Source organism: Neofelis nebulosa, chromosome 3 (assembly GCF_028018385.1).
Source record: "Neofelis nebulosa isolate mNeoNeb1 chromosome 3, mNeoNeb1.pri, whole genome shotgun sequence".
Classification (NCBI taxonomy): domain Eukaryota; kingdom Metazoa; phylum Chordata; class Mammalia; order Carnivora; family Felidae; genus Neofelis; species Neofelis nebulosa.
In genome coordinates this window covers 26607788-26631852 of record NC_080784.1, presented here as the reverse complement: position 1 = coordinate 26631852, position 24065 = coordinate 26607788, and the positions used below count along the sequence as shown (strand labels likewise).

Here is a 24065-nt window from a genome sequence, read left to right as displayed (position 1 = left end):
CCTGAATCATTGCTATGAGGTAAATAAATAGGAGATATATTCAACGTACATAAAAGTGCTTATCTGGTAGGAGCTCAGGCAATATCCCCTTTAATGAACAAACAATATTCCCTTTAAAATTTGTATGTTTTTACTTTTCTCCTGGCTTAAAAAAATGCATTAAACACTCAACTACTCTAGAACCCAGCAACTCCGCTAAGTATTTACCAAAGAGATATAAAAACTTATGTTCACAAAACGACTTGTTCAAGAATGTTAATTCATAGCAGCAGCTGGTAACAATCCAAATGAAAATCACTATTAACTGTGAATACCACAAATTGTGGTATGTTCCTACGATGGAATACTTAGTGAACAAGAAAAAATTGCTGGATAGATCCCAAAACTATGATGTTCTGCAAAAAAAGCCAGCCACAAAAGAGCACACACTGTGTGGTTTCACTTGTACGAAGTTCTAAAATAGGCAAAACTACTCTGTGGTAATAAAGATCTAAACAGTAGTTGTCTCTGGGAGCAGGGATAGAGGCGATTTGCTGAAAAGGGGATGACTGGACTTTCCAGCATGGTGACAATAGTCTATATCGTGCTGTTACATGGATGTTTAATTTCTCAAAACTCACCAGACTGTAAAATCCATGCAGTTTATTATATGTAAATCAAACCACAATTTACAAAAAGCGTACTGCGAGAAAACCAAGTATTTCAAAGTATCACTTGTTTTGCATTTACCTGACCTTATTAAACAACAAACATTTACAGAAATATAAGGATATCTAGTAGCATAGAAGATGCAAAATTATAAGCCCTTAAAAAGGTCTGCAGTGTCCCCAGGGAGATACCACTAACAAATATAAAACAGTTGGAAAACACATGAGAGTAAACGATTTTTTGTTAAATCGATGGGCTGGAAGGTATATGCAAGCAAGCCTCAGAGAAGATATGCAGAGGTTAGCTGTATGTATGAGGGATCCGGGACCTGAGAAAATTTTCAACATTCTCATACTTCAAAGTGCACAAGAATTTTCCTAGGTGTTTGTAAAACTATGCCGGAATTCCAGAGATTCTAATTCCAAAGGTCTGTGGTGAAGTCCAGGAATCTTTATACTTACCATGCCCCTAAGGTGATTCTAAATAAAGCCACAATGTAAAAAACAGTATAGAGGTGATAAATAACACGGCATGTTTTAAAGATATTGAGGAGAACATCGTGATTGGGCACTGCAATTGTATCAGGGTAGATTTTCCAAAAACACTTTCCAAAGACTCTAGTCTTTCCAGATACTCTAAATAAGTTTGACAAAAGTTGAATGCTACCGTCATATTAGTACAGCAAAAACTGTGAGAATTTCTGAACAAACCTGTTTAACCTGGTTTAACCCAATGTTTCCCAAAGTCATTTAGTCAGCGAACCTCCTCCCTTTTTTCTTAACACCAACTAACACACCACAAAACAAACTCTGGAAAGTGATGGATGGATTACTGAAAAAATTAAGGAAGAACGAACCGGGGCAATACTACGGGCAACCATGGAAAACAAGCAAAACTTAGACTGGAAATTAAACAAAAAAAGCAAGTCAACAAAAATTCCTGAATAGGAGTCCCAAAGTGAGAAAAGAAAGAGTAGGAAAACTTATTTGAAGAAGTAATGGCTGAAAACTTCTCTAACCTGGGGAAGAAAACAGAATTTCCAGATTCGGGAAGCACAGAGTTGCAAATCAGATGAACCTAAAGAGATCCAAACCAAGACACATTATAGCTCAAACGGGACAGTTTAAAGAGAGAATCCTAAGAGCAGCAAAAGAAAAAACTTATTACACAAAAGGGAAACCCCATATGGCCATTAGCAGATTTATTACCAGAACCTTTGCAGGCCAGAAGGAAAATGGCATGACATATTCAAAATGCTGAAAGGAAAAAACGTCCACCAAGAGTTCTCTACCCAGAAAGATTATCATTCAGAATTAGAAAAAAAAAAAAAAAAGATTAAGAGTGTTCCAGACAAGCAAAAGCTAATGGAATTCATCACCACTAAACTGGCCCTACAAGACATGTTAAAGGGACTTCTCTAAACTGAAGAGAAGTGGCACTAATATTAACAAGAAAACATATCAAAGGAAAAATCTCAGGGGGAAACATAAATATACAGCAAAGGTGAGTAGAGCAATCACTTATAAATAAAGCAAATATGAAGGTTAAAAGACAAATAGTAAAATTAACTGAAATTACAATAATTGGTTAAGAGATGTCTAAAATAAAGAGATGTATAAGGTGACATCAAAAATATAAAAGGTGAAGGGGGAGAAAAATGTAGTTTTGGAATGTGTTCAAACTTAAGTTGCCATCAACTCAAAACAGACCATTACAAAGTAAGTTATGTGTGAGCCTTACAGTGACCACACAAAAACTGACAGTAAATATGCAAAAGAAAATGAGAAAAGAATCGAAGCATAACACTAAAGGAAACCATCAAACTACGAGGAGAGAAAAAGGAGAAGAGAGAGGAATGATGAAAACAGGCAAACAATAATTAACAAAATGGCAACAGGCACATAACTATCAATATTTAAGTGAAAACAGACTATACTTTCTAATCTAAAGACAAAGGGTGGCTAACCAGATAAAAAACCCAGATCCATCTACATGCTGCCTACGAGACACTTACTTCAGGATACACACATTGTGAAAGTGAAAGGATAGACGTTCCAGGCACATGGAAATGAAAAGAAAGTTACACGCTGTACTCATAGCAGACAAGAGACTTTAAAACGAAGACTTTAAAAGAAGGGCAGCACATAATAATAAACAAGATTCAACAAGGAAACATTTATAAGCATATGTACATGCAACACAGGAATACCAAAATATGCAGCAAATAAAATGAACCTAAAGGGAGAAACTGACAGCAATAATAATGAGGGACTTTAACACCCCATTTACATCGATGGATAGATCATCCTGATAGAAAACCAATAAGGAACGATTGGTCTCAAATGACACATTAGACCAGATGGACTTAACAGGTATATACAGAACGTTGCATCCCAAAGCAGAATACACATTCTTCTCAAGAGCACATGAAACATTCTGCAGAACAGATCATGTTGAAACAAGTCTCAAATTCAAGAATACTGAAATCCTATCAAGCATCTTCTAGAACCACAATGGTATTAAAGTAGCCATTACAAGGGGGAAATAAAACTGAATAAAAACAACCCAAAATGTGGAGATTAAACATCATGCTACTAAACAACAAATTACTCATCAAAGAAATCAAATAAAAAAAAACAGCTAGAGACAAATGAAAATAGAAATACAACGTACTGAAATCTTTGGGATGCAGGAAAAGATGTTCTAAGAAGTATACCTCAAGAAACAAGAAAAATCTCAAATAAACAATCTAATTTTATATCTAAAGAAGCTAAAAAAGAGGAACAAAGCCCAAAGTCGTAGAAGAAAGGAAATAATAAAGATCATAGCAGAAATAAATGAAATAGAGACAAAAAGAGGGAAGGTCAAAAAATTAAGAGCTGGATCTTTGAACAAATAAGATGGACAGATGTTTAGCTAGACTAACCAAAAAAAAAAAAAAAAAAAAAAAAAAAGAGAGAGAGAGGGCTCTTGACTTAGAAAGAAATAGAAAATTTGGACAGCCCAATTCCTGGCAATGAAATTAAATCAGTAGGAGTGCCTGGGGGGCTCAGTTAGTTAAGTGTCCAACTCCTGATTTTGGTTCAGGTCATGATCTCATGGTTCCTGAGTTAGAGCCCCACATCTATCAGTGCAGAGCCTGCTTGGAATTCTCTCGCCCTCTCTCTCTCTGCCTCTCCCCTACTTATGCACGTTCTCTGAAAATAAATAAACTTTTAAAAATAAATAAAACATTGTATAAGGTTGTTTAAAAAAATTGAATTAGTAAACAAAAACGTCCCAACAAACAAAAGTCCAGGAGCAGATGGCTACATAGAGGAATTCTAACCAAATATTTAAATAAGAGTTAACGTCTATTCTCAAACTTTTCCAAAAAATCAAAAGGAAGGAAAGATTCCAAATTCATTCTATGAGGCCAACATTATTCTGATACCAAAACCAGATGAAGACAATACAAAAAAAGAAAACTATAGGCAAATATCTGATGAATACAGATGCACAAATCCTCAATAAAATATTAGCAAACAGAATCCAATAGCACATTAAAAAAAATCATTCATCACAATCATGTGGGATTTATTCCTGGGATACAAGGGTGGTTCAATATTCACAAATCAATCAACGTGATACATCACATCAATAAGAGAAAGGATAAAAGCCACAGAATCATTTCAATAGAAACAGTAAAAACAATTGACAAGGTATAACATCCATTCATGATGAAAAACCCTCAAAAAAGTAGATTTAGAGGAAATATACTTCAACATAATAAAGACCATATATGAAACCAGAGCTAACAACATACTCAGTAATGAAAAATTGAGAGCTTTTCCCCTAAGGTCAGGGGATAGGCAAGGATATCCACTCTCAACACTTTTGACATAGTATTGGAATTCCTAGCCACGTAACCGACAAGAAAAAGGAATAAAAAGTATCCAAATTGGTAAGGAAGAAGTAAAACTTTCACTATTTGCAGATGACATGATACTCTATATAGAAAACCCTAAAGACTCCACCAAAAAACTACTAGAACAGACAAATGAATTCAGCAGAGTCATAGGATACAAAATCAATGTGCAGAAATCTGTTGCACTTCTGTATACTAATAAGCAGCAGAAAGAAATCAGGAAAACAATCCCACTTACAAATAAATTATTTATTGATAATTGATAATCTTATTAAAATAATAAGATACCAGGGATAAACCTAACCAAAGAGGTGAAAGACCTGTACTCTATAAACTATAAAACATGGAGGAAAGAAACTGAAGACAACACAAACAAATGGAAAGACATTCCATGCTCATAGGCTGACGAACAAGTATTGTTAAAATGTCTATACTACTCAAAGCAATCTACAGATTTAATACAATCCTTATCAAAATACCAACAGCTATTTTCACAGAACTGGGACAAACAATTCAAAAATTTGTAAGCAACCACAAAAGACCTCGAACAGCCAAAGCAATTTTGAAAAAGAAAAGCAAGCTAGAGGAATCACAATCCAGACTTCAAGATCTATTACAAAGCTGTAGTAATCAAAGCAGTATGGTACTGGCACAAAAACAGACAACAGATTAATGGAGCACAATAGAATACTCAAAAATAAATACATGATTACTTGGTCAATTAATCTTCGACAAAGCAGGAAAGAATATCCAGTTGGAAAAAAGACAGTCTCTTCAACAAATGGTGTTGGGAAAACTGGACCACTTTCTTACACCATACACAAAAATAAATTCCAAATGGATTCAAGACCTAAATGTGAGACCTGAAGCCATAAAAATCCTAGAAGACAGCACAGGCAATAACATCTCTGACACTGGTCATAGCAACATTTTTCTAGATATGTCTCCTGAGGTAAGGGAAACACAAGCAAAAATAAACTATTGAAACTACATCTAAATAAGAAGCTTCTGCACAGCGAAGGAAGCCATCAACAAAACAAAAAGACAACCTCCTGAATGAGAGAAGATATTTGCAAATAACATATCCAATAAGGGGTTAATATCCAAAACATATAAAGAATTTCTACAGTTCACCACCCCCTAAAAAGTAATCCAATTAAAAATGAGCAAGTACATGAATAGACATTTTTCCAAAGAAGACATAAACCTGGCCAACAGATCCAAGAAAAGATGCTCAACATCACTAATCATCAGGGAAATGAAAATCAAAACCATAATCAGATATTGCCTCACACCTGTCAAATGGCTAAATAAAAAACACAAGAAATAACAGGTGTTGGCAAGGATGTGGAGAAAAAAAGAACACTTAGGCATTGTTGGTAGGAATACAAGCCGGTGCAACTACTGTGAAAACTGTGTAGGTCACTCAAAAAATTAAAATAGAAATACCATATGATCTAGTAATTCCACTACTGGTTATTTACCCAAAATGAAAACAGTAATTTGAAAAGACAGATGCACCCCTATGTTTACTGCAGTATTCGTAATAGGTAAGCTATGGAAACAACAGATGAGTGGATAAAGATGTGTGTATACACACACACATATAATGGAATATCACTTGGCCATAAAAAAGAATGATATCGTGCCATTTGCAACAACATGGATCTACAAGTTATAATGCTAAGGGAAATAAATCAGTCACAGAAAGACAAATACCATATGATTTCACTCATACGTGGAATTTAAGAAACAAAACAAATGAACAAAGAAAAAAAGAAACAAAACACAGATTCTTAAATATAGAGAACTGGTGATTACCAGAGGGGAGGTTGGTGGGGTGGAGGTGAAACAGATAAAGGGGTTAAGAATACATTATCATGATGAGCTCTAAATAATGTACAGAATTGTTAAATCACTATAGTGTACACATGAAACTAATATAACTGTATGTCAATTTTACTACAATAAAAAATAGTGAAAAAAAAAATCTGTCAAATCCAAAAAAAGAGGGCTCAGATCAACAAAATGAGAAATGAGACGTTACAAATGACACACCAAATTATAAGACACTACTACAAACAATTATATGCCAACAAATTGGACAACCTAGAAGAAATGAATAACTTTTTAGACATATACACTCCTCCAAGACTGAGTCATGAAGAAACAGAAAATTTGAATAGATCAATCACTAGTAAGAAGATGGAATCAGTAATCAGAACCTCCCAACAAACAAAAGTCTAGGACCAGATGGCTTACTGGTGAATTCTACTAAACATTTAAAGAAGATTTAATACTTATCCTTCTCAACTCTTCCAAAAACTTGAAGAAGGAACACTTCCAAAATAATTTTATGATGCCACCAAGCTGACAAGAACACCACAGAAAAAGAAAATTACAGGCCATTATCAGTGATTAAAATTAATGCAAAAATCCTCAACAAAATATTATTTAACTGAATTCAACAATACAGTAAAAGGTTCATGCATGATGATCAAATGGGATTTATTCCAGGGATGCAGGGATGATTAAACAACCAATCAATCCAATCAACATGATACACCACATTAACAAAACAGGATAAAAATCATATGATAATCTCATTAGATATGGGTTTGACAAAAGTCAACATCCATGTATGACAAAAACTGTTAAAGTAGATACGGAGGGAATGCAAACATAAAGAGGCCACATATGACAGACCTGTAGCTAGCATCATACTCAGTGGCAAAAACCTGAGAGCATTTCCTCTATGATCAGGAATAAGATAAGGATGCCCATTCTCACCACTTTACTGATCATAGTACTGGAAATCCTAGTCACAGCAATTAGGCAAGAAAAAGAAATAAAAGGCATCCAAATTGGAAAGAAAGAAAATGTCACTATTTGTAGATGATATGGTACTACATACAAAAAACTAAAGATTCCACAAAAGACCTGTTAGAACTAATAAAAGAATTCAGTAACTTAGCAAGATACAAAACCAACATACAGAAATTTGTGGCATTTCTATAAATTAATTAGGATTTATCAGAAAGAGAAAATAAGAAAATAATCCAATTTACAATTGCATCAAAAATAAAATACTGGGGAATAAACTTAACCAAGGAGGTGAAACATCTATACACTCTAAGACCCTGATAAAAGAAAGAAACAAATAAATGGGAAGATATACCATGACCATGGATTGGAAGAATAATATTATTAAAATATCCATACTCCCCAAAGCAATCTACAGATTCAGTGTAATCCCTATCAAAATCCCAATGGCATTTTTCCATCCAATTAGACCAAGTAATCCTAAAATTGTAGAAAACCACAAAAGATCCCAAATAGCCAAAGCAATCTTAAGAAAGGAGAAAAATGCTGGAGCATGCTCCCTGATTTCAAACTATAAGACAAAACTACAGTAATCAAAACAGTACAACGGCGGCATAAAAACGGACACACACACACTGATGGACCAGAAATGAATCAAACCCATACATATACGGACAATTAATTTACAACAAAGGAGCCAAGAACATGCAATGGAGAATGAATGAGTCTCTTTAATAAATGGTGCTGGGAAAGCTGGATAGACACAGGCAAAAGAATGAAACTAGACCAGTATCTTTCACCATACATAGAAATTAACTCAAAATGGATTAAAAATGTGAATTTAAGACCTGAAATCACAAATTCCTAAAAGAAAACATAGATGGTTAACTCCTCAACACAGGTTTTAGCAGTATTTTTGTGGATCTGACTCCAAAAGCAAGAAAAAGAGCAATAATAAACAAATGGGATTGCATCAAACTTTAAAGAGCTTCTGCACAGTATAAGGAATCATCAAAATAAAAAGGCAACCTACCGAATGGGAGATTTTTGCAAATCATGTATCTGATAAGGGATTAATATCCAAGATATATAAAGAACTTCTACAACTCAACAACAAAAAAAACCTAATTAGAAAATGGGCAGAGGATCTGAATAGACATTTTTCCAAAGACATACAGATGGCCAACAGGAACATAAAAAGGTGCTCAGTATCACTAATCAGGGAGATATAAATCAAAACCACAATGAGGTATCATCTCACAATGGTTAGAATGGCTACTATCATAAAGACACGAAATAACAAGGGTTAGAGAGGATGTAAAGAAAAGTGAACTGTTGGTGGTAAAGCCACTATGGAAAACAGTATGGAGATTCTTTGACAAATTAAGAACAGAATACCACATCATGCAGCTATTCTACTTCTGGGTATGTATCTTTAGAATGCAAAAACACTGATTTGAAAAGATTTGCATTCCTATGTACATTGTTATGCGTTCCTATGTGCATGTAGCATTATTTACAATAGCTGAGAAACGGAAACTTGAATGTCCATTAATAGATGAATGAAGATACAGTATACATATGCGATGGACTACCACTTAGCCAAAAAAAAATGATATCTTGCCATTTGTGACATCAATGGACCATGAAGGTATTATGGTAAGTGAAATAAGTCAGATGGAGAAATGCAAACATTGTATGACTTCACTCAAATGTGGAATCTTAAAAAAACAAAAAACAAAAAACAAAAAACAAAAAACCAAAAACAAAAAACAGATAGACATGAACACACAAAACAAAAACAAATTTCCAGATATGGAGAACAGATTGGTGGTTACCACAGAGGAAGGGATCTGGATAAAATGAGGGAAGGAGGCACTGTATGGTGATGAATGGTAAATAGACTTTTAGTGGTGATCTCTTTGTAGTGTATACTAATGTTGGATTATAATGCTGTACACTGAAACTTATATATGTTATATACCCATTTTGTTTCAATTAAAAAAAATTTCTGAGCAGATATATCATGATAACAATATTTAATTAAGGATGGTTAGTCTGGCTGCAAACAAACTATTAAAAACACCAAATTTAAGCAAAAATAATGCTTTTAAATATCTGTGAATGAAATATTTTGATTTCAGTAAAAACTCAATACACTAAGCATATGAACCTTAAAACCACTTGTCAAACTGCTACTAAAGTTGACTCATGGACTCCTTATGCTCTTTCCCAAGATTCCAAAAAAGCATTTTTAAAAAGACCTATGTCTTAGACGTGCTTTGAACTATTATAGTTGGTAAACCAGTTACCTTTTCTACTTCTAGCTTTGCAGGTGCAAAATCTTCATCAAGGGCTAAGCATTGAAGAAAGAGTTGTAAGGCATCACCTAAAAAACCAGCATCATGGAGTACTTTTCCTTTCCTGAAGTAGACCTTCAATGAAAGCACACATACACAACCTTTACTAACAGAATTATTTCTTAGAAATCTAAGAATTATTTCTTAGAAATATCAAGGAAAATAAAAATGGTCTGCTTGGAAATGTGCATTTTGAAATTCTGAATGACTCTGAGAGTCCGAAGCATTTCAAAGGTATATTTACACACTTCCCTGGAGAAGCACTTCTGGGAAAATGACTTCAAAATCAAATTTCTAATTATATCACTTCAGTAATAAATCTAGAGATTGTGTTTTTTGTTTTTGTTTTTAACAGTTTTAAAGTTGTGCATACAGATTATTTCCCTTGTTAATATATATTTGCCTTGGGCATCATGGGATTCCGTATCATTTTCCTTATTAATTTATAATTTTTACAACATCCTTACTATTGTGTCCTCAAAAGTATGGTTTTGAATGGGAAGAAATCATATAAAATAGTAACTTCTGGCTTAAAGGACATATATGAGACATGAACTGATTTGCCTTGGCAATTTAATACAAAGGAGAATTAGTAAACTGATTACTTATAATATACTTGCCTCAAGTCTTTTTTAAAACCATATGGGCAAGGCAACCTCCATTGTTCCCATTTACTGCATTAAATCACTGCCTAATCGGATCCCCATCGTTACGCCTCAATTTACAGCCTGAAGAACCTCTTCTCTTTCCATCAATAAACTTCCTTCATCGTTTTCAGTTTGGCTCCACCTTTACAACGTGACCAGTTTTACGTGACGAAATTCTGTATAATAAGATCTCTTATTTTATTTTATTTTTTCCTCTGTGCCTGAATTCAGGCTGTTCTTTAGTTAGGAAATAGAGGTCTCTTATAATTAAAAAAATTGTTAGATAGCCATCCACTCAAAATATTAACCCTAGATTTCTAGAGCTCCGTATACTTTAAGAGTCAATCAATCTATTCTGTTAAAACTTATAACCATAACTTAATGCATGCTGCCTACAGGTTAAACTTGAAACGTATGCAAATGTGAAACAGTAACTTTACCTCAGGCCAATTTGGCAGTTCCAAGAGAACTGCATTTAAATCTTCTATGGCTGCTTTAAACTCTTGGAGACCAGCATATGATTCCGCTCGGTAAATTTTGAGAGTCACATCGCTGGGCTCTGAAACACACATTTTATAAAGGTTTATTTTAAAAATATTATTGTATAATCTACAAAATACATACCAGATTAAGAACTGACTTAGTGATTCCAGCCAATAACCACAAAAGTACAATACAGGTGCAACCCACTTACATGGTGAGTTTTATCTAGAAGTTTCATCACATGACTATTAAGTAGATAATGTGAGCACAGGGAATGATGGTTTTTAAGTACTGGAAATATTTTATAATATGAATAATCACCTTAAAGAAAATGAATGTTTTCTTAAAATAGGGCATTCTATACCAATTTGAAAAACAGGTCTTAGATGTTTAAAGATTTATCTTTCAATGATAAACCTTATGCTAGGATAAATCTTAATTTTTTATACCTTAAATTCTAAGTCCTTACTTATAAACAACCATATATGTAACTAGTGCACACTGTACAAGGACTGACCAAGACTGTCTTAGGCTCAAACTAGTAACAAAGACTAACCAAGGCTCAAACTTACGAGGGTATACAATGGCCCTGATTCTGGAGGAAATGGGGTGAGAATTTAAGAGGTCAAAATTTGAATTCCTGCCATTTGCAAAAACTGGTATTGGATCATCCCCAAACAGATTTAATGTCAAGTATTTCTGAGGAAAAAAGCTTTGTCGATAATTTCACTACTACCCTCTACATCTTTACCCGAGAAACCAAAGTAGTATTCAGAATTTTGGTTAGCTGGTTCACCTATGATACTATAATCAATTACTGTAGGTACACAGATTGTAAAACTGAAGTCTGAGCCAGAAACTAATTTTCAGTGCATCTAGACAAAATTAATCTGACTTTTCTTTTAAAGCTATTCATCTTTGAAGCCTTCAAAAATGTATGCTTACCAACTAAAGCTTTCATCATGAAAAGGGCATAAAGACCCATAATGCCTCATTAAAAAGAAAAAAAAAAACCCACTAATAAAACTCCCCAAGAGCTCCTTGGTTTACTCTAGTTTTTAAAGGACTGCTTTCCTACAGGTAAGTCTCAACAATGAAATTGGCCTTTTTCAGCTGATGCTTAGGAATTGGAACTAAGTATCTCAGGAAAATATTTCATGCTTCCCAAATAAAAAAGACATGTCTAGAATATTTCGTCTTTTGTTTCTTAAAGTAATATAATTGGAAACCATTATCTCTGAACAAAAGCACATGGAAAGTGAAAGCTCAGTATGATTCATCATCAGGCAAGAATGAAGAGTCCTGGCACAAAGCTTGACCCTGTAGGTGTTCAGAAGATTTTGTTTTATCCCCATTTTATCCCTTGAAGAGCTTACAATCTAATTAGAAATGTTTATTTTATTGTGAAATGGGATCATGTAATCCTCATTTGACAAACACAACTGGAGTTCAGAAAACGGAGAGCAGCGTGCCAAAATAGTCCAAGAATGAGTAGTCAACGCAAAAGCATCTAAAACCCCGAGCCGCAAAGGACTGCTCACCCAGAGCTGGGGTGCTTCCAGTAGCCTCCTTAAGACCCCCTCCTCTGCTCCAGCACCTCAGAGAGAGGGAGTTCACTGTTGCAAATCCTTGACTTTGCCAACTTTACATCCTTCAATTCTTCAATCTGACCCAGGTCTTTTCCAGTCTTCCTGCTAACAGCTTTTGTTAAGGGTCCAGACCCACATCTCTATGATTTTTGCAACAGCTTGCTAACTGCTCTCACTGCCTCCATCCGGTTTTACCCTACTATATCCTCACCATCCACAAGATCAGATGGGTATTTAGTACAACAGACCAATCCCTACACACCCGGCATCTGCCCATCCCTTCAGCCTTTCTTCCTGCATGGTCGACCTCCCCCTTCGGGCTCCAGTAATACCTAAGCTCACCCTGCCCCACACGTGCCATTCTATTTCACGCCTCCTTCCTTTGCTCACAGAAGTCCCTCCTTGTCACAGCTCTGCTTCAGTGCCGCCCTGCTGCCCCATGGTCTGGGGAACGGTTTCTCATCCAGCACGACTCCGCTCAGCAGTCTCTTCTCAAGATGCTTTATCCTGAGCCTGCCTTCACTTGGCACATCGCAAGGATCAGGAGCAGCAGCCCTGAGGTCACACCGCCTGGGTTCAACTCCAGGCTCCTCCACTTGCTCTGCATGACTGGGACAAACTGCCAAACACCTCTGTACTGTTTCCTCAGCTATAAAATTGAGGGTTTTTAAAAAAATTTTTTTTTTAACGTTTATTTATTTTTGAGACAGAGAGAGACAGAGCATGAACGGGGGAGGGGCAGAGAGAGAGGGAGACACAGAATCGGAAACAGGCTCCAGGCTCCGAGCCATCAGCCCAGAGCCCGACGCGGGGCTCGAACTCACGGACCGCGAGATCGTGACCTGAGCTGAAGTCGGACGCTCAACCGACTGAGCCACCCAGGCGCCCCTAAAATTGAGGATTTAAAAAAAAAAATCATTTGTGTTTAAGAAACACCACTTGGTGTATACTATTCTAGATGACCTACACCTTCAGAACAATCCTATTTGGGTCTAGCATTATCCACATTCTCATAGATAAGGAAACCAAGCACAGAACTTCAGTACCTGGCCCATGATACAAAAACTGAGAAGTGGAGGATTCAAGATTCTCTCAGGCAGTCTGGCTCCAGGGTACTCGCTTGCACTTCTATGCAGATAACAGCATTTACCTCCCAGGACTACTCCAGTGCAAGTTAATGTATGCAAAACACAACAGGCTTGGTACCTTGTAAGTGTTCACTGTATGATCATGTTCCTTCACTCTATGTCCACTGCATTCATTTTAAAATCTATTTTTGAGCTCCCTCCATTATTTCCTGTCTTTGTGTTCTCAAATCCCGGCTTTGCTAAATGTTTGCTGAACAAGGGGAAATTCATTAAAATCTGTCCCCTTATGCTCCTTAATTCATGCTCCCATTTTCTCTTAGACCTAGTAATATCGTGAGTCATCAGGCAAATTAAAAAAATGAAATAAAATTCTGCTACACATCTGAGGAAATCAGGTCTTTAGCAATCTGAGGAATTTCATGGGCTGAGGAACATTCTCCAGAGTTCCAATTCCTCATCTTTGTTCTAATCCTTAGGGGTAAATGGTCAGTAACGGGTCTATGGGTTGTTTCCTTAGTTCATCTTCAAGAAACTTTGTTTCAAATTATAAAAGTTATAAAATGTTTACTTATAAAAATTTGAAAAATATACAATATTAAGAAATAAAAACCTTTCTCCCCATCATAAAGAAATAACTAGTATTGGCATAAAACATACATTTCTCCTCTGTGTGTAGATTATATTTGTAATTTTATAGTTTTATGAAATCTACCATATATACAGTTTATAACCTGCTTTTTTGCCAATGTCATTAAATTCACATGATTTTTAATGGTCGCAAAGTATTCTACCATGCTCACAATTTAAAAATGTCCAACTCAGCATTTACTTCCAATGTTTGCTAATATAAAAAGTACTATCATGAACATCTATCTGTATGCCTTTACATTATCTGCTTATTTCCTTAGTCACGGTCTACAAAGATGAATGGCAAAGTTTTCAATACATTCTGCTAACCCTCCTTTTATAAAAACTTATTTTATATTCCCACAAGCTATGTATTTTTGTTTCCTAGAAAAATACAAAAAAATTTATTTTAATGTGCTTAAACTTTAATAAGTTTGACATTTACAATATATATTTATTGATTACTTAGATTGTGTATGCATAAGAATAAACATTCCATGTTCATAATCTTTTACTTGTTCGGAGTGTTTTTTTCTTGGATTTCTGTATTGAGCTATTTCAACAATTTCAGCAGCTAACCAAAATGCCAAATTTCTTTGCTTCGATTACTTTTTCAAGTTCAGTATGGTAGGACTTTGTTATCATAAACTAAAAGCTGCCAATTGACAAGTTATTAGGGAGTGATTAATAAAGTCCAGGAATAGTAACTGGCATACTTAAGATCATAACCACTGGATTCAGAACATCTGGTTGAGATCCACTTTGGACAGTCTATCTTACTCTTTAAACCTCAGTCTCCTCGAGGACCTAGAGAATGCTGGTGACACATCTTCTGACTGTCGTGAAGACTACGTAAGACCACGCATGTTGACAACACAATGCCTGCCACACAAATGCTCAATAAACGTTAGTATTACAAAACATTTCTAAATAAGTTGGATAGCAGTGAGATTTGCTCTTGATACAAGGCATTAGGAAAAGTACTTTCTTTTATCCAAACAGATCTTTGCCAGTGAGCAACATCTTTAGGGATCAGTAGTGCAGACTGAACAAAAAAGGAGAAGAGGGGCGCCTGGGTGGCTCGGTCAGTTAAGCGCCAGACCCTTGATCTTGGCTCAGGTCATGATCTCTGGGTCTGGGAGTTCAGCCCGCATCTGGCTCTGCACTGGCAGCATGGAACCTGCTTGGGATTCTGTCTCTCTCTCTGCCCCAAACCCTAATGTATGTACGTGGCATATGCACACACACTCTCTCAAAATAAAGAAGTTAAAAAAAAAGAGGGACGCCTGGGTGGCTCACTCGGTTAAGAGTCCGACTTCAGTTCAGGTCATGATCTCACGGTTGGTGAGTTCGAGCCCCGTGTCAGGCTCTGTGCTGACAGCTCAGAGCCTGGGGCCTGTTTCAGATTCTGTGAGACCCTCTCTCTCTGCCCCTCCCCGACTCGTGCTCTCTCTCTCTCAAAAATAAATAAACATTAAAAAAAGAGAGAGAGAGAGAGAGAGGAAGGTGAAGAAAAAAAAAAAAAAAAAAAGAGAGGGAGGAGAAGAAAAAAAAAAGACTGATCCTATTCTACCAAAGTGGGGGAAATCTGAACAGAAGTTTCCGTATTGCATTTTAGAGTCTAAGTCATTCATCTTGTACAGTAAAACACAGTACAATTTTGAAAAATATCTCTATAATGTGAGTGGTAGAATACTATATAAATTCATTTAAAATTTCACATGAATATATCTAAGCCTCTTAGAAATATTCCACTAAACAGAAAAACAATTCTGAATATACCAAAGGTTAATGTACAAATAACTAGAAATCTAAGACAATGGAGGTTTGATAAATTTTTCATTGTCTGATGAATCAAAAAAGATAAAAAATGGCATTATTTAAAACAGAAAGTATAATATTTACATAACCCCTTTTCCCATCTTCTGTGTCAATAAGAGTATGCCATTTAACTGATCCTTGTAGTGATGCTGAGGCACTGCAAAAATCCTCAAACTTAAGTTAAAGTAACATCCTTAAAGAAAGGATGAATCAAAGATCTACCACGTTATAGGCTCTGTTTGTTAGAGGTCAATTGAGCAATATAAACCCCTGTTGTAGTGATTTTCAATAAATACCAATTTGCTGCAATTTTAAAGGAAACACACAAAAAAATACACATTCTGTAAGGACAGATATTTTATTCTGTTCACTTCTATATTTCCAGCACCTAAAACAATGCCGTTTATGTACTAAGTACTCAGTAAGTATCTACTGAAAAGACAGTATGGATACTTGAGATTTGATTTATATGCTAATTTTTTTTGAAAGAGGGAGAGGGACAGAGGGAGAGAGAATCTTAAGCAGGCTCCACACTAAGTGCAGAGCCCAAGGGTGTCCGACCCAGGGCTGGATCCCAGGGCCCCGGGATCATGACCTGAGCTGAAATCAAGAGTTAGATGTTCAACCAACTGACCCACCCAGGGGCCCCTATATGCTAATTTTTTATATCAATTTTAGTCTTAGAAGCAATATCCACTGCTTCTACCTTTCAGTTCCAACTTGGTTATTTACTTGCCTCAAGAAGTCACTGAAAAGTCTTGGAGCTCCCATCTTCAGTCTGTGAATTAGCAATGCGAAAGCTGCCCTCCTAAATCACATGAGCTTTCCTAAGGATCAGTTAAGATAATGGAAATGAAAATATTTTGTCAACTAGGAAACATCACATAAACGTCCAAGTGTTTACAGTTTCAAGTGTCTTACAGAGTAACTTAGGACACGCAGAAGTTTACTGATAAAATAAATTGAAACTTCTTCACATTAACCTAGTTAAGATATTAAACACCTTCATATCTTCTTTAAATGTATTCAGTAGATACCTATAATCTATTCTTTTTATAACTAAAGCCTTGCAGTATCTGTATTTTATCGATGTATGCTAAAAATGTTACTAATTCACATATACAGGCTAGAATCAAGATTCAACCCTCACTCGGGTAATATTATTAATGTGGTAGACAGAAAAGAACAGGACTTGACATTACAAAGTTTAGATTTTAATTTTAGCCAAATCGCCTTCTGGCTGTAGCACAACTTTCATATTTTAAAAACATTTTTGTTACTATTTACTAGGCATTTATTCTCCCAACAGCCCTAGGTAGCTGTTACTACTGGTATCTGTCTTTCAGATACCATTCTCGCTTTTTCAGATAAGGAAACCAAAACAGACAGGTTAGACAACAGGCCCAAGGTCAGAGAGTAAGTGGAAGGTTGCCCTGGGGTTCAAACGGAGGCAGTCAGCTAGCTTTAACCACTAGGCCACACTGCACCTCCACTTCTAGATGCCTCAGTTTCCTTCTGAGGATTCTTTGTGAAGACCAAATGATATAAAAAAAATTTTTAAATGCTTAACAGGTAAGAACTACATAATTAATTTTAAAGACAAAAATTTACAAGTATTTTAAATACACTATTCTCCCCCTTATGACCTTTATTTTTTTCTTTTAATCAGTTCAAACTGTTACTTATACGGTTCTTTGGGTGAGAGGGGTGTACACAGGGAAGAGGCAAGCCAGTGTACAAATTTATTAAAAATAAAAGGAAAATAGCATAGCAAAGTGAGATCACTTCAATAGGCTCTTATGTATAAAGATTCAATGTAGAAAAGACTTTTACATAATATTCCTGAATACTAAAGAGACAGAAAGTTATGAAACATCTGAGAGTTAATACCAAAAGATCAATAGATTAAATGTTATCTAAATATATTTCAATTCAACAGAAACTTATGTAATCTCAATGGGAAACTTCTGATTTTGGCAAAGGTTTTCAAGCTTGCCTTTCTTGTCAACAGGGATAAATTTGGATGGGTGTGGGCTAACTGTAGACTAGATTATCTTTTTCTAGTTAATAGTATTTAGTTCTTTCATCATAAGAATTCTATGAAGAAATTATAGTGGTCTTTCTTCTCATCAGCAATAATGAAAAGTATCTATCATTAGTAACCACAGAACTGTACAATTATATAAACACATTTCAAATGCCTATCTAGCGAACTAGCTGACTCTGAAAAGCTAAAGCCTAATAATACAGATATATAACTCTACTAAACATTTTTATTTACCCCGTATATTGTTAAACACTTGGTATCTATAGTTGACCAACTACAATTTGTTAGCTCTAAGGTTTCTTTTTTTTTCCTCCCCACTTTGCACTAAAAATTTAAGGGATGAAAAAAATTTTTCTTCATTAGTAACATTCAGACACACTTTTCCATATGGAATTCATGACTTTTGAAAGACCTCAGAGAATAAGGGAAAAGAAGCTAATGAGGTGAAAGTCAAAAGACTTGAGTTCTAGTTCTGCCACAGTAAGACTTAAGTAGCTAAACAGGCAAAATCCCCGTGGGCAGTCCATGCAAATTGGAAAAAGGAGAGAAAAGGTCTTTTTTTTTTTCCTGTTAAAAAAAAGGTCTTCAACCCAAGGCCCAGAGTCTTCCTTAATTAAAAGATTACTGGTTAGAGAATATTAAGCCAGACCTTAATTAGTAAATGTGCTCACTGTTCTATAGATTAGGATACGAATTTTTATGAAGTGTCTAATTTAACAGGTCAAATTAGTAATTAATACTGCATAGTGCTGTCCATAAGTTTCATCCTTTGTTTTATACGAGTGACAGGAAGGAAGGAAGGAAAGAAAAAGAGAAAGAAGGAAAGAAGGAAAGAAGGAAAGAAGGAAAGAAAGAAAGAAAGAAAGAAAGAAAGAAAGAAAGAAAGAAAGAAAGAAAGAAAGAAAGAAAGAAAGAAAGAAAGAAAGAAAGAAAGAAAGAAAGAAAAACTTCCCTGGAAATTTATATCAAACACTTTCACTGGGTGAGCTATAAGGGCAGAATGGACCCTGGTGCAACATTTAGGAGAAATGGAGAATATGATGTTGCCTCTAAAACCAGCTAGCTGTGTGACTTTGGATAAGTCATTTCACTGCCCTAGCTTCTGCTTCATTGTTGAAATGAGGCCCATGGCCTAGATGGTTTGTGCTTCCTTACTCATGCTCCATTTACCCAGAGAGGCAGAGCTGTCTGTATTAGAATTCTGTATTCCAAATACTGTTGTTCTCTTTCCTTCTATCATTCTATTCCATTTTATAACTGCCTACACTTCCCATAAAGATACTGAAAGACTATGAACATGTGCCAAGTTTATGCTTTGAACTCCAAAGGTATTAAGTAACTCAATGTATTGTCACTAGTTCAAAATGACTAAGCACTTAGGATAAAAGACCTGCAAAAAGATCGTTTTGGTGACACAGTTTATAAATTTACCTAATACCGGTTTATATTTTAGACGTCTGTTTTCTCGGGGATAATTCCCTCAAGCATTATTCCATGCCAATAAAGACACTACTCTTGCAATATACTTATTTAACACAAGGTTTAACAGTGACACTATTGACATTTTGGGCCTGACAACTGTGAGGGAGGCTGTCCTGTGCGCTGTAGGATATTAGCATCCCTAGCCTCTACCCACCACATGTACCAGCACTACACCCACAAGGGGTGTCTCCAGTTATCACCAGATATTGCTCTAGATAATGTCCCCCGGGGCGGGGGGGGGGGGGCTGCTAAAATACCTCCGGTAGAGAACCACCGATTGACTGAAAGTAGTCTTCATTTCACCTAGGTAAGTCCGGCAGGGTCCCCTTTGGCAGCCTGAAACCACCTTAAGAGTGCTAACCTAGGTTAAGAAGCCAATGCTGCTTCTTGGAGGCAAAGAAACAAACAAAAGACCTAAAAGGCTTTTCCCCACAGCTTGATCAAGAGTGGAAAAGCAAACAAAAGCGTGTCAAAGAACTCGATGAGACTACCTCTTTTTCTTTACCGAGAACTAGGAGTGCTCGGAAAGTAAGCACGCGTGTGTTTATGAAATAAGTATTATTTGAAATAGGCAGGTAAACCATCAAGAGCAACCAAGGTTGCAGACGTTTCAGGTAAGACCTAACACCCCCGGGCAGCTCCGACACCCGCCCCAAGCCCAGTGGCCGGCGGGGCCTCCCGGAGCTGGGTGCGGGCGCCGAGCTCCCGCCACGCCCACCGGACGTCACCCGTTACACAACCCCCCCCCCCCCCAGCTTATGCAATTCTGCCCTCCCGCGGCTTCAATTGCCCCAATGACTTTCGTGCGAGACGACGGTAAACGTTGCACGCCTATCCTCCGGTGGGGAGATCCTCTCCCCGCCCCGGCTGTCGTTTGCCGGCGGCGGGCCCGGCCCGGCCGGCCAATTACCGGAAAGAGCGCGGCAGGAAGCGAGCGGCCGCTCAGGCTCGCCCAACTTCCACCCCATCCCGCGCTCCGGCGGCCTCCACCGGGCCACCCGCTCCGCTCGGGACGCTCGCTTCAGACCGCAGGGCCGCGGCCAAGGGAACCCCGAGCCTGCGCGCCCCTCCCCGCGCCGCGTCACAGTCGGTTCCGAAGGCGATCCCCATTGTGACCGAAGCACCCCGGGGCGCCGCCCCCTCCCACACCCTCGAGGACCCCGAAACCCCACGCACGGGAGTCAGGCAGCCTCGGGGAGGCAGAGACGCCGGGCAGCCAGCCCGTCGGGGAAAGGAGGGTGGGGTCGCCCGGGCCCACGCCGCATCCTCGCTCGGTCACCTGCTCGAAGCGCCTCGCAGGCGGCGGCCAGGGCCTCCCGGTAGCGCCCCTGGTGCAGCAGCTCCCCGAGCCGGCCGGCCGCGCGGGCTCGCTCCCGCTGGCCCGGGAACCACTTCTCGGCCAGGTGGTTGAGGACGACGCTGGTTCTGAAGCCCGAGGCGGCGATGGCGGCGGCCAGAGGCGGCGGCCGCGGGGTGGTGCCCTCAGCATCTGTGGCGGCGGCGGGCGGCAGCCGGTCCCGGCAGAGGCGGCAGCGGGCGCGGAGCTCTCTCCGCAGGCAGCGACGGCAGTAGCTGTGGCCGCAGGGCACGGTCACCGGCTCGCTCAGGAAGCCCCGGCAGCCCAGGCAGCTGAGCAGCCCGCCTGCGCCGGGGTCCGCGCTCGCTCCGAGGGTCGCGCTCCAGCCCAGCCCGTGGCGAAGCCGGTAGTTGAGCACCAGGCAGTCCACCAAGGTGCCGAGGCACTCGGGCCTGACCGGGGCCCCGCGGCGCAGCGCCGCCGCGTACGCCTCCAGCGCTCCCTTCAGGTGGCCGCCCAGCGCCAGCAGCTCGCCGCGGCGGAGCAGCAGCTCCCAGCGCTCCGACTCCGCCGCCGCGCGCTCCAGCCGGTCGCCGCTGCCGCCGCCCACTTCCCAGAACCGGCCCCGGCTCCGCGGCGTGGGGGCCATCTCCCGGCTCCCTCCGGGGGAGCTCCTCGCCACGACCGGAGAAGACATGGCCCGCGGAGGGCTGCTCCTCCGCCGCCGCCCGCCGCCACGGTCGCGGAGCCTCCGGGGCGCGCGGCTCCGCACGCGGCCCGCGAGCTGGGGGGCGTGGCGCGCGGACACAGCGGGGCGGCGCGCGCCCGGGAAGCCCCGGGGGCGGGGCCTGGCGGGCGCGGGGCGGGGCGGGGCTTCGCTAAAGCGCCCGGGACTCCCCCGCACGGCCGGCGCCCCGGTCCCGGAGGAGCCTCGCGCCTGGCCCCGCCCCCTACGAAGCCCCTCCTGGGGAGGAACGCGAGGTCAGATGATCCCCCAGCGGGGATCTAATTGGCTTCTCCCGAAACTGGGGCCTGGCTTGTAATTGAACAAAGCCTCTTGGAACCCAGGCCTCCGCCCCTGTCGCCAATCCGCGGGACAACTACCCTCACCTGCCAAGGCTTTTCTTCTGATGCTTGCTTGGTGGGCGGTTTTTCTGCCAGGCGTCTGGCCTCCCGGGACTAAAGCCCAGATCACCAACATTCTCCTGACACACCGGGCTTCCTGAGTGGCGACTCGCTCCCTTTTCCTGGCCGGCGGGAGCCTCCCCGAGTAGTAGTCAGGTGCACGTCTGCATTTTTTTATGCCCAAGTTACAGATGGACATGTAGAGGCAGAGGGCCTAGGAATGCGCAAAGTCAGTCTGATGACTTTGTGACTCCTCAAGTCTAGACTAGGTCAACTTTAGAAACAAAATAACCCCACCCATGTTCCTGAGCCGACTCCCTCCACAGGGCAAGACAGTTTTCTATGGTGGCAAGGTCCTGCTGCTTTTCCGCTTTAAAACCCACCCCCACCTCGAGGAAGAAAGCCCACAGGTTCCCAAGGTATCAGACGTACTCTTTACATCGCATTCGGGGCTCCACAGCTGGCTAAGTCCTATGTTTGGCATTTTTAAAGAGAAAACACCAGGATGAGTAGTTTTCATACGGCGGTCACAATACCACTACAACCCAAGTATTGCCAACAGAAGAAAAAAGACAATCTGGGTTTTGTATAATGGATTATATTTCCTTTAAACTTGATGTCAGCGAGTGTAAAGCTCTCAGCTGAAAATACAGATTTAATTATAGGCTACTAGAGTGTTAATGCTGGAAGTGACTTAGAACTTTTAGTCCTTTTTCAAATGGTTAGAAACAATGGCCCAGAGAGGGAAGGTTACTTGTCTCAAATCACACAGCTAATAATATACAGAGGCCCTGCTCTCTTCTCTCATTTCACTGTTGGGTTACTATGTTAGATCTTAGAAATATATTACATGAGATTTTCAAAATAAAGGAAGTTGGTAAATGGAATGTCAACCTGAGCATGCTATGCCTGAAATTGGCTAACGTTTAATTAACATCCTTCTTTATATGGAACAGGCAGTTGGGCTCAAAACTGCTTTGAGTTACATATGTTTTTACTACACAATGAGCAAATCCTGTAACTTCAGAAAAGATGTAGATCTATTGCCCTAAAAGAAACAAGGAAAAAGCTAGCTGAGGAAAAATTGAGGCTTCTGTTCCAACAGGACACAGAAGCAAACAGGTTCATGTACCATCCACATGGCACCTGAAACAAATTGTGGCCAAGATACAGGAGCAACTCCTCATCATTTGAGGTGGGGAATATTGGGATTAATTCATAAGCATAACCTTGAATTTAATGCTAACCTCCCTACCATGGTACTACCCCCCTTCGATAAGCAGAAGAATGACTTCACACGGATGCTCACATACTCATTTAAGACTTGAAACCCTAAGTGGTTAAATAAATATCCATATGTAGGTGGATATTGAGTTTTTGTGATACATTCCGGTCCTTAACAACAGCTTGTAAAATGTACAATAGTAAATACTTCATACGTAAGTTCATGATTATACACAAAGTATAACAAATTCATAAATATGCTTATATTTCTTATCACATACAGTTCAAATCTGATTTTATTAGGGAATTTCCCCCAAAAGTAAAATGTATGGTTCAGAAAATAGTGTGAAGTATCATTTGTCCTTTGGAGCTTCTCTCCCTAATAAATGTGACAGATAACCACATCTGATTCTGGTGTGAAATGAAGTGGTACAATTACAATAATGTGAGAGGGGAAAAAAAAAATGGGACTGTGGGAGGAATCTTGCCGTGATCTCCTTGGCATTTGTGAATGGTTATAATTCATGTTTGCTGGTTTATACATTTACATAACTGGTTCTCATTTATGTAACTTATTTATGTAAGAGGCTGTACTGCCTCTGTGGCCTTTGTGTGCTGCACAATTTCCCTCTGAAACAGGAAGTCTGGGGCAAGACAATCACCGGCTCGAGACAGGTCCTTCTTCCATCATTCCGTGCCACCACAAGAGGATATGCACTTTGATGTGACTGCTTTTTAGATTAAGAGGAGAGGAAAATTAGTACCTTTCTTCATTCACGTTCTAAAATTCGGACTTTGGTCTCTGGCTCACCCAGCAGGCTGCAGTTGGAGAAGAGGGAGCCGGTGAAATACCCCCCCGGGGGCCAGGAGGAGAACACTAAGGGTGAAGCTCTCCTC

At 39.3% G+C, this 24065-nt stretch overlaps 1 protein-coding gene across 1 annotated transcript in view; it reads right to left on the bottom strand.

The window, feature by feature from the left end:
- Positions 1-21622, bottom strand: part of LONRF1 (LON peptidase N-terminal domain and ring finger 1) — a 38005-nt gene extending 16383 nt beyond the window's left edge. The window contains exons 1-3 of the mRNA XM_058720143.1: positions 20802-21622; positions 10826-10944; positions 9691-9813 (exon numbers count right to left, since the gene is read on the bottom strand). Of these exons, the coding sequence (XP_058576126.1) occupies positions 9691-9813; positions 10826-10944; positions 20802-21516 (957 nt within the window). The 5' untranslated portion in view covers positions 21517-21622. The remainder of the gene's footprint in view (positions 1-9690; positions 9814-10825; positions 10945-20801) is intronic.
- Between the last annotated feature and the right edge of the window lie 2443 nt (positions 21623-24065).